The sequence below is a fragment of the Danio aesculapii genome, chromosome 17 (assembly GCF_903798145.1).
Source record: "Danio aesculapii chromosome 17, fDanAes4.1, whole genome shotgun sequence".
Taxonomy (NCBI): Eukaryota; Metazoa; Chordata; class Actinopteri; order Cypriniformes; family Danionidae; genus Danio; species Danio aesculapii.
In genome coordinates, this window is record NC_079451.1 from 21863421 (window position 1) to 21875762 (window position 12342).

Here is a 12342-nt window from a genome sequence, read left to right on the forward strand (position 1 = left end):
ATTCTCTAGTTTTTCCAAACATCTCATAATCAAGTAATTCATATTGAATATTCTGTTTATTTATATGATGTTAATTATTACTACCATTCAGAGAAATACACTGCTAAACAAGAAGAACTGATTCTACATATATGTTTACAGGTCATAAATCAACCACAAATCCAGTATATAATAATAACAACTGTTAATAAATGATAGTCTACATATAAATAACAAGGTATGCACAGTTTAGTTTGAAATTTAAAGAACACAATCGCGTTTTGCAGTGCAAATTTTAAACAGTGCTTTATTTAATAAAATAATAAAAATAATAAAACATTTCCATCAGTACTTTGTCCATGATCATGGCCGACAGTGGTATCTCTAAAACAATTCTGTTCTCTAATGTCCAACAATATTCAGAAAAGCAGGATGAAAACAAGATCTATTAAAAAAGAAACTAAATTTGCTTGCTGTCACAAACTAAGTAGTTGTATTAATCTTAAATGAAAAAAACTTTACTCAGTGAGATGTAGAGAACTCAGACTCCGTTTTTCAGCAATCGTTACTGACAATAACTGACACGCAGTTCCCGCCAGCTGCATAGTAAAAAGCCCGCGTGAGTTGCGCCTCTTTATCATCAGCGTGCTCCAGTTGAAGGGGCGACGACAGAACTGCGCGCGAAATATTTGGCTCTCCGGGTGGTCGATAGAAACGGTTGGAAGATGAGTGGCTTTTCTACCGGCCTCTGCCGTCGGTTCTCTTAACCGGAGGACTTGGTTTAAAGCTGCCTTTAGTCCTGCAACAGTTTTCATGTAGGGGAACAACCGTGTAAGAACTTCCATTTTGTTCGTGTGTGTTCCTATAGGGATTAAATATAATTATAATTAGAAGAACAAAACAACAAAACAAATATAAAACTGTTGTATTTCTGTAGACTGTTTGTTTAAGACTGGATGTGACTGAACTAGATCGTTAATTAGAACTGTTGTGTTTTAAAACCTACATTAATTTAAATTGCTGCATCTATGTCAGTGTAGGCTATGATTTTTTAAAAAGACAAGTTGCAAAATTCAAATTTGAGCTATTACATTTCATAATTTATGTCAAATCACTCTTAGGCTACTACTTTCCAAGACAAGACCAAGGTTTAAACCTCGCCATGCATGTGCAGGCCTGCAATATGCTAACCATAGAAAACATTGTCGAGTGTATGATATTGACCGCTCAAATACTTGAAAGTATAATATTTAAAAATAATCAAAAGGTGTAAGTACCTTAATATAATAAGTCATATTGCATATTTTAGAATTTTGTACACATTTGTGCTAAAAAGATTAACAGTAACGTACTTTAGGTCACAATTCACAAACCATAAACTAACACTACTAGCTTATTAAACAATTAGATAACTGTTTATTAATATTAGTAAGATAGAAGTTGGGTTTAGGTTTTGGGTAGGATTAGGAATGCAGAATAAGATCATACTTTATAACTACCAATGATCAGTTAATATTTTATTAACATACAAATAATAAGCCAGTAGTAAGTAGCATGATTTGTGACCTAAACTAAAGAGTTAGCGGCTTAACAAGAAGAACCTATTTTATATGGCAACAGTATTTTACGTTTCAATTAAAACAGTTCAGTGTTAATCTAATCTTTGCTTTTATGGAAAATCATCTCTTGAAAATCTAGAGATGCATCATGTAGGCCCATTCACTGATCTGTTTCCCCTCTGTAGTGCCTGCAATGACACTCAACATTAATATGCTGCATATTCATGGATATGCTAGCCATGAAAATCCAGTATCGACTTCTTATTTATTCATTTGGATTATTGCAAAAGACATTTAAATACTTTCAGTATGTTAAGTTAAAGTAACAGTAACTTACCTTATGGTATAGGGTTATATATCTCCTTTTATATCAAAAGATGAAATGTTTTCAGGCTAAAATTCACCTGCTCTGCATTCATCAACATCAGTGAACCCTCTGTCTGAAGGCTTAAAGTTGTTGTTCCTAAAGGTAGATTAATTGCGTAAGGAATTACATGTCTACATGTCTGTGGCCTATTTGGATCATTGGCCCACAGCCCACATGGACTAACATTTGGATATTTGCTGAAATGCAATAAACCAGGTAAATTAATTATTTAACAGGTAAATCGTATTAAAAAACATAAGATGGTAAACTGGCTGCAAAAAGTTGTTTGATGTCCTCAATCTCTTCTTAGACATTTTTACAGGTTTGATATGGTTACATGAAAAAATGTTAACACAAGACATTACTGACATCATTTCAGCTATGTAAACTTTTTTAGGAGTATATTTGGCATTGACTACTCAACTTAAATCTCAGCGAGGATAATGACAATCAGATGTAATTAACTCTATGACATCAGTGGAGTGTGTTTCCTCTTACTGTATACACTGCTGTAAATATAAAGTTTTGATACGATAGTTCTGATACAATTAATAATGCAAATATTTGACAGAAAACAAGTGATTGAGATTAATGCCATGGTTTATTTTTTTCACAGAAACCCTTGCATCTCATATGGCCTTTACCCCAGGGACCTTACCATTTTTCTACTACCGTTCTGCTGGTGCTCGGTACTATGGGAAAAAGAAAATGCAAGTGCACATAGCAGTTGTAAGTACACTAAACAGTACCCCTGTTTGGAAATAAGAAACGTAAAAACGTACAAATTGTCAAAATTGGGGAAAAATGAGAGACAAAGATAAGGAATTTCCCAACATTTGAAAAACAAAGAGGCCTAAATAGAAGCTTTCAATTTCTATAAATGAAACAGAATGGTTAGTTTTGTAATGGCTTAATTATTTACATGGGTAAAGTATATAGAACTATTATTATAATTATTATTATTATTATTATTGTCCAACTGTAAACATATACAGTAAAACTCTATTTGGCTTGCATTAACTGAAAAACATTCTGTTCAGATAAACTTGCATCTCTCTCGTTGCTCTAACTGAAGGTTGGACACAAAGGAAAAGAGATAAAGAATGTAAAGGTGCTTAAAATATACATATTTTAAATCAGTCTCTGAAATTAGTTTGTCAAAACCTGTTCCAAGAGGGCCACTGTCCATTACAATTTAGCTCCTACCCCAATACACATGTTAATTGTGAATAAATTTAATAGAAACTTCTATACTGAGTCCCTCTTCCACTGTGTGCACACTTGCATGACGTAAACATATGGTTATGGGTATGAGACAAGTGTGTTGAAACTGGTTATTGCTATGCTCTGCAAGACACTGGCCCTCCAGGAACAGGACTGGACACTCCTTCTCTAAACACTCAATCTCCATTTCACCTCCACACTCATTCTACAGCATTCTCCTCATAACTATCCAGTCATGTGCCCCCCTTCAAACTCATGCACCAACTCTTCAACGAATGTGATCTGGATGTGCATTCACGATTTAAGTGCTCACTTTTGATTGTACTTTCCATCGTCACATAGGTAGAAACACATCACCATGGAACATTCAAATCAAAATCCCTCAATAACGTTCTGCTTACGTTCATTCTTCCCTCAACTTACCAGCCAAGATAAATGTACATTTCCATGTTCTCCTAAACTGCATACAGGAAGCTAGGAACATTTGATTAAACAAAACCAGTAACCCTCTGTTAATATCACTTTCTTTAGCGAACGCTAATGTCTTCTGAAAGATAAAACTCTCACTGATGGAACAGAGCAAAACTACAGTTACAGAATTACAGAAAGTTCCCCATTGCCTCTTCTTCTTTATTACTTGGGGAATTTTGTCAGCCAGCACAATCATGGCCTTCCAGCTAGAGTTCAAACCTTTATATTGTATGCACAACTATTTCTTACAAGCTGTTAGAGTTTTGTCAAGAGCTCTAAGTGCTGCCTTGAGCGCAGACTGTGCTGCTGGAGGATATAGCCAAGACAAAATGATTCTCGCTACTAATGTAGCAGTCTGTAGATTCAGCCACCTCTCCATCTCGTTCACAGATGGCAGTCATTGGCCTACTGGTAATCCGGCTGCGGCTGTTGTACCGACTGCTGGCTGCGGAAGGTGGTGTGCGCGAGCGCCCATATTTTGGAGTTGTTTGTCCAGTAGCAAAGCGAGGCAAGGCTCCCTCCGTCCGTGCCCATTCTTCATGTGCTCTCCTGCTGCTTGTCGGAGAGGACAGACCGTCAGCTAGTGCATTCTCTGAATTAGCCCTTTGGAAACGGGGGTCTGTGCATTTGAGAATCTCAGCGGCTGACATGCGGAAGCTGGACTCTGATCGGCTGCCCTTCTTAAGTAGCAAGGCTTTAAAACTGTCATTGCTTGTGGTGGAGCGGCGTAGGTTCCGCTGGATGGAGCTGGTCTGACGTGGCAAGCTGGGGCAGGAGCCAGTTGGAGTGACAGGTGGGGAAGGGAGGAGGTTACGGCAGCGTTCCTCTTCAGAATCGCCACGGCCCAGGACCTTCCTTTTTGACCTGGTGATTAAAAGACAGCAGGACATGTCAGGTAAGCCTTTGGCATGGCTACTGCATGTCTTGACATCGATGTTATTGATAGTTTGAGTGGAGCATTTCCATATTTAGCATTATCTATAAATCTGTGAGAGTGAGACTGTCATTTGTTGTACGATTGTGAGGTTTTTCGAAGGTGATTCTTCATAATAAAAATGTATGTCTATAAATGTTTATCATTCTGATTTCAGACTTAGTGTAGATGGCATGGTTTAAAACTTTTCCATTACAAAATAGGTTGCATTGGGTTGAATGTGGGTTCGAACAGGTACCACTGCCAGGATTTTAGAGGTGGAACTAATGGCTGTCTTACCAAAGATACAGTAGGCATAAGGCAAACCTGTTTAAAAATTTGTAATTGCATTGTTGATGATAGACGTTAAACATTTAAAGGTTTACAAAGACAGACACCACTTTCTTACTGCTTTTAATATAATGTTATAGAGTTTTATATTAAAAAGTTATATACCCTTAGAAAATAACGCCACATTTGCATTTATATAATTCCACATTTGCCTGTGTCTTTCCTTAAAATCAGGCCATCACGTTCCCTTTAGGCTGTTTAATAGGAGCACATGAAGGTCTGCTCTTCCTTGGCATTAAACTTTGATTTACACATATAAATGATGACAAAACCTCTGAGAATAACACACCATAATGTGCTTTTTAGTTCTTTACTGAAACTACTAGAATACTCCTCTAAGCTCTGTGTTTGCTTGCTTTCAAGTTGGTTGAAATACACATTTAACTTTTAAACTATGTGACACCACAGCACAAACACAATGAAGCAGAGCTTGGGGATTGGAGAGGGCAATAATTAGGATGATATACCTGTTAAGGGAGCTACTATTACTGGTATATTCTGAACCTTGTCAAACTACAGGAAGACAACACAAGCCTATGACTTAGTTACAGTACTTGCCAGTACAGTTCCACACCTGTAATTGGATGTTCTTGTTCTGTCTACGTAGACTGCTCCAGATGACACGTTTAGACAAATGATTCAACAAAAATGCATGAGCACAAGACATCTCCAATAACAAATAAATGGAAAGAGTAAAATATCACTGCTTATCTTCGCATAATATGCAATGAGATCATCTAAAATACCAGGATAAATATTACATTATTTTACATTAATTTGCATTAATTTTGTAATTATAATAAAAATGTATTCTTATGAGAAAACGAATAGCATCATAGTACGATCTGTTATCATCAGCATTGTTCTCAATTCAGATCACAAGCCTTATAAAATCCAGTTCAAGTGATGTAGCAAACCCAAAAAATTAATTAAAATTAGCATTAAATATTGTAACTGTTTATAAAATACAAAATGTATAGTTTTTATTATCATTATTTAATTTTTTTTACATTTAAATGTTATCAAATATTATAATTTTATTAAGCGATACTCTGTAGCTTTAATTAAAAATTGTTTGATAGCAAATCCATTTACAATATGGCAACAAAACAAATGCAATAATACTTTCCATGTTAGCACAGAAAACGTAGATTCATGTTGAGTAATTAAACAAATATTTTCTATAACATGTATTATTAAATAAATGTTTATTTACACAAGTTAAATTAAGACATTATGTTGTAGTAAGATAGCAAGTATTTATACTATTTTTCCAAATAAATGTTGTACTTTTTAAGTTCTTGCTGGCTTAATAGGTACAATAATAAATAGTAATAATAATAATAAAATCACATTACCTATGAATGGCAGCAAAGAGGTCCTCTGTAGTACGAGGGCGAAGAGGCGTCACCATCATCTCCACAGCTACTTCGCTAGCATTAATGTCAGATGTGCTTTCAGTGATTGAGTCAAACACAGCACCTACAGCCCATACACAAACAAACAAACACTCAGCTTACCTCTCAAAGTGAGAAGAGACAATGGAGACCGAGCCTATACTGACTGAAAATCAGAAAGACATAAAACCCATGCTGCAAGAGACATTTTCAGCTCTTTAAATTATTCACACTGCTTTAGTAGTCGTGCTGTTGTGCAATAACTGCACTTTGGTGAGCACTGCAGAGGCTTGAGAATATTACAATCTAAACCCTCTAACCATCACACACTCAAGGGCTCTCATTCAACTTTCTTAGCTGATTCAAGGGTAGCTAGTTATGTAACAGATAAAAAGAATCATGGAGTTGTGCTCATTTCTGTAGCATATACAGTAAGACAGGAACTGTGTGGGGGGTAATGAAGAGCATCCACTACGCCTTGACTCACAAGGTGGAATCATGGGAGGTTGATGGGGGTGTTAATATAACTATATCAAAGCAATATAATTTCTCAGAAGAGGAAAGTATGAAAACGACCCCTGAGGCTTGACAATAATATACAAAGAACCTTCTGATTCATAACCTAATAAAATAATAATATGTAGTAATTCATGCAAAAAAATGCTCTACATCTATACAGATGATATATCCATATAAAAACGCAAGTAATAAAGGAAGCCCTTACCATTTTCCTCATTTTCATCCTCTTTAAAGCTGATGGATCCTGAGCTGCTGCTTGAACCATCATCTGATGTGCTTTTATCATCACAGAGCCCAAAGTCTTTATCACTCAGGCCAAGGTCATGCTCATTAAGAATGAAATCAGAAAGTTGCAGGTCTTGGAAACTGCTTGATGATAACTCGCTGCAGAAAGATAGTCTGCTCTTGACCACAGGGGTTGATAAGTCTGAGTCACTCTCTTCCTCTACCTCAAGGTCTAAAGGAATTGCTTGCAAATTAACTGTGTTTGTCGAGGATGCTCCATTTACTTGCTCTGACTCTAGTATCTCTTGTGCTTCACAAACTTGCTGAAGCTTGAGTCCATTGGAAAATGGTACGTGCATTATGGGTGGTATAATAAGGGAAAGATTGGGCTTTTTGGGTGATATAGGAGGCTTCTGTTTCATTGGAGAACTCTGAGGAGAAGCCAAGGAATTTGTGGACTTGGAAAACAGGTGCATTGGAATATTTTCCTCAGTTTTTTTGACATGTTCATCTGGGTCAGCGGGTAGAGTACTATTAGATACGTCAGGGAGATCTTCTAGAAATTTGTTTACAGAAGATCCATGTTCAGATGTTTCCATATTATTTTCTGACTGAGTAACACAATTGTCAGTCACGGTTTGCCCTGTATTCTCACTTTCCAGGGACTTCCCTGAGCTTGTATCAGAATGGTTTTGTGCTTGGTGATCAGAATGATCAAAACTGACAGATGTAAAAATAGTTTCTATTTGCTTGAGCTTAACAGGTCGTAACTGCACCATCTGAAGAGCCTGGGCAGTGATTATTGGTCTCTGAGTCTTCTCTTGCTCTCCGATGTGACTGATGTTTACTTCTTTTTCACATTCCACAGCTGTTGTAGGTGTAAGACAACGCTCTGTCTTCAAAATGGCAGCTGATTGAAGACTTGTCTCAAGTAATAGTGGAGGAGGTGGAGGAGGAGGGGGAAGAAGCGATGAAATGCACGGTGAAGGTTTTGAAAGAAGAAGTGGAGGAAATGGAGGACTGTTGGTATCTTCATTGCCTGACAGAGATTCAAAAACCTTTGAATGGGGAGAGAGAAAAACAGGACTATCACATTCCTCAGGTGTTGCAGATGTATTTAAAAGTGAATTCTGCCCATATTCCAAAGCAGGTGATACATCATGTAGAGATGTAAAAGAGGGTATTGGCTCAATTTTAGCTGCCGCTGGAGAGCAAGAAGCAGGATTGGGCGACCCACATAATGCAGTTGTCATGTCAGGTAAAGGTGGAGGTGGGGGAACGTTCCTGATGGAATCTGAGGTGTTGGAGGACAGGGATGTAGAAGAGGATGATATAGAAGATCGTAGGGAGGACTTTCTTTCTGGCACTTTTGGTTTTGGTCTCCCTGCTGGAGACTTTGCTCTTATTAGAGAAGTAACCGGAGTGCCTGCAGTTGGAGTGTTTGACTGACTGGAGTAGCCACTTGATGGTGACGTCAGGCGATGAACTTTGTCAGGAGATGAGATCAATTTTGACTGACTACTGCTGAAGGGGGACGATGGAAATTCAGTGATGTAAGATGCATTACCTATGACTCCCTGATTCTCCTCAGCACTTGCGGACCTAGTGATTTGCGAGGAAAGACTCTGGTCAGACCGTGGACATGGGTAATCCATGTAGAAGTCCCATGACTCTGCATAGTCTGAGCGCTGACTGCTGCTGTCACTATGTGTTGGTGTGACTGGGCATACAGCAGCTGGTGCAGATACCCCACTGCTAGCTGCACTTACGGTACTTTGACTTCTCGGTCTGAGCACCCAAGGGTCTTCAAACCTACCACAAGGTGACTGTTCAGAGCAAGATGTAGTTTGAGTATTTAGGTTCAGTTGTAAGGATTGCTGGAGACTAGAGATTAACTGCTCGTTAAGGACTGAACCACTGTGGCGACTCTTCCTCTGGGGTTTACGCCTTAAGGAGTCAGTTCTTTCTGGCGGTAGTGGGGGCTTCCTGGCTTTTCGCAGGGAGATGCTACGAGTCAGGGAGCGGTTGCTATGCAGACTTGCAGTATCACTGTGACTGTGGTGGTCTTTGCACTCATACAAACTGTGCCTTGGTTCTCCTGCTTTATTGATGCAGCCGTGACTGTGTGACTTCAAACCAGAGTCTAGGCGCATGGAGGTGTAGTAACCTTCATTGTCAACAGAGAACAATGAGCTTGTATCTGTCTTGCTGGGTGAATGTTCCTCTGTGTTGTATATATGGCTGACAGGTGAGGAGCAACTTGAAGTGACATTGTCTTTTGGAGAAACTTCATACGTCCATTGGTCAGTGGTTAGTGTGCTGCAGCTTTGGTTGCTGCTCTCTGAGAAGTTGGAATCCCTGCGGTCACAGTTAGGACTGCTGCAGTTTCTGCCATCAAGTGTGCTGCACTGGGACTCAGTCTCTGTATGAATACCTGTACAGAGGGATGCTGTGGATTCATAACACGAGGAGACACCTGACAACGAGGCATCCTCAGAATTGAGCAACTGGACTGAGGAATGAGGTGATTGCATTTGGTTGTCCTCTGTGATTTTGTGTCCATAAGGAATGGAGTTCTGTAGAGCACCACTTAGACTGAACAAACTTGAGGTATTATTTTTATCAGAGTCTTCGTGATTTAGATTTTCAGTAAACTTGCTTCTAGAGTGAGACAGCATATGCAGCGATGATGAAGAGTCATGCTGCATCTTAAAATGGTAGGACAAGGGGCTTGTAGAGCCAGAATTCGCCCTGTAGGGGGAGCTATTGTACTTTGTTTCACTGTGTTGCGAGATGCAAGAACCTTGTCGTGGCAAACATTGAAAGCTCTGATCACTGTCATTAAGCTGTGTGTAGCTAATGCCATTAGAGTCACTTATGGTGGAAATGCTGCTTGAGGAGGAGACACTGGCCATTTGGGCAGCAATTCCATGGCCTCTTTGTGCTCTGATTCTGCGTACTGAGGGAGGAACAATCTTCACCTCTTCTGTTTGACAACAGGAATCACGGGTGTCTGAGCGTTTTAGGGTGGAGTTTACACTTCCCACTCGACTGAGAGTGGAGTACGGATCTGCCATACTCGAATGTATTCTGGAGTCAGCTTGTTCTCTGTTTGCTGTAAGAAAATAGGTATAACTTGTATATCAGTTGTATACACATAAAAATATAGATCAGATAAGATAAATATAATCTATGGTTGATTTTTATAATAATAATAACAATAATTCAAAATAAATTAACCATACACCAGTTTACTTTAGGAATCATTCAGTAATTTAAATGACAGTTTTCAGATGGTATTCATCATGGATTCTATGGACACCTAGTGACATAAATAGAGTATTACACTTGTCAACCAGTGCCACTGGCCAATCCAGCTGCTCTAATAGCTGTCAGCCACAGTTTGAATAAAACATTTCTACCGAACAAATTGTCCAACAAGTCAAACAGCTTTCATGTTTATAACTCCTGTGTTATTACTGGACTGATTTAGGAATTTTGTTGGTTCATGACTGGACTATTTAGATATGCGATTTCCATACTTTTTGCCTGTTTTTTTTTTTTTTATTAATTTTTCCTTTCAAATGATTCCTAGAGTGCTACTTTCATTTAGTTAAGAAGGGTGACACATATAGTAAGGAACAATGAATAATATAATACCTAGTTCAGTCTGGATGTTGTCAGGTACTCCTGTTATTGTTTTTCTTCTTTGAACTCTCTTAGGTCTTCGTATTATAGTATCAGTGTTTGCCATGGAACGCCGAAAACTGGCCTGGCGGTCAAAGTTCTCACCTAATGATATAAAAACATGAAAAAAGTACCCATTGATGGCATGCCTCGTGTTGATGCAACTCAAATCTCAAATTCAAATCAACCCGCACCAAGTGGGATTTAATTTTTTTTGGTTGATTCGGTCCAGCACTGGACAGTCTGCCTTTTAATATGCAGGGACTTAAGTTAACTAGGACAGCTCAAACTAACTGGCCTTCATTATACATTATACTTCATTATATCATTATACCCCATAAACCTTATATCTTTGATGTGTAACAATGTAAAACCTTCAGTTTTGAACATCCCACCCCAAGTACGATTCAAACTGGCCACTGTTTCTTTTATAACATGAAAATAATTATTGTATTATTGGTGATGAGTTTTAATATCGACACATATGGAACCCACTATCTAAAACTTAAAACAACATTGACCTCTTAAAAATGAACAGCTAGGTAGATGAAGTGACTGCTCTTAAAATGTTACACTTTTTACAAAAGGATATTTTAAGAATAAACAATGGAGGTACCTGTAATGTTGATGGGAATTATATCAGTAGCCACCGATTGGGCCTGCAGTCTCATCTTCTCCTCAGGAGTGGGCAAAGGTAGACAGCTGGTCCAACTTCTCTGGATGTCCATGTCAGAGCCATGCTCCAGCAGAGGGGTTTGTGGTGGCATTGAGTACACAAGTTTATCCTCTTCGTTAGGTGAATCGGACGCCTGAACACAACAAAGACATACGGATTTAGTGAGGCCAGGTTTCGGTGAATAATAGCCTAGCCAATGTCCAGTAACAGGTATTGTCTGATACTTGGTCATTTCTACTGTTAATTCAATTAGGAATTCTAATAAAGTGCTCCTGAAGTGCATTTCCCTCCAGTAACATATTACTCTAAGCAATAAGCTCAGGGGAGCCCTGAATGGAGGAGAGCTGCTTTCTAAATTATTCATGCTAATTTGAGATCAGTGTTACAGGCGGTGTATTCAACCATAATGCGTCTCGATATTCTTTTTTTCATTATTTTTATTTAGCAAAAAGACAAAATAGGTAGAATCTTTTGTTCTGCTATGCATAAACAGCTCTTATAAAAATATGTAAGATTGCTTGAGGGAAATACACAATCTAATTATGCATTAATTATGTTTAATTTGTGTAATCTACCGTACTCATTGTCTCTAAACTGTAGAGGGGAAAACACGCTCAAGGCAGGTGACTAGCACTAGTAGGTTGTGCTAAAAGGATTTGTTAGGATCTGAAGCCACCCTTAACACAGCACAGAGCTACCACTGACTAGCAACGTCAGCAAGAGTGGTACCTTTGTTTTCCAAGATCTCAAATGACAGCAGAGAGAGAGGCAAGACTGTGATAGGCAGTCTAGGACTTTAAACCGCTTGATGAGAGGAAAGAAAAATAAAATAAAGGAACAAAAGTGATGTGAGACATTACCTTTCTTAGGGATGACAGAATGTGGGACAAAAATTTTCTACTTCATTGACTCCTTTATTGAAGTGAAAACTAAACTACACTGCTAGCATACATACATCCACAAGGGGGCGATGC

At 38.4% G+C, this 12342-nt stretch overlaps 1 protein-coding gene across 4 annotated transcripts in view; it reads right to left on the reverse strand.

Moving 5' to 3' along the window:
* Positions 1-2342: 2342 nt before the first annotated feature.
* nhsl1a (NHS-like 1a) overlaps positions 2343-12342 on the reverse strand; it is a 73448-nt gene continuing 63448 nt past the window's right edge. For 2 of the 4 annotated variants that reach the window (XM_056476389.1, XM_056476391.1), the window contains exons 4-8: positions 11309-11501; positions 10666-10797; positions 6986-10120; positions 6223-6346; positions 2344-4464 (exon numbers count right to left, since the gene is read on the reverse strand). In XM_056476389.1, coding sequence (XP_056332364.1) covers positions 3876-4464; positions 6223-6346; positions 6986-10120; positions 10666-10797; positions 11309-11501 — 4173 coding nt within the window. In that variant the 3' untranslated portion in view covers positions 2344-3875. Of the gene's footprint in view, positions 4465-6222; positions 6347-6985; positions 10121-10665; positions 10798-11308; positions 11502-12342 lie in introns of all 4 variants that reach the window. The other 2 variants (XM_056476388.1, XM_056476390.1) reach the window with 2 other exon arrangements.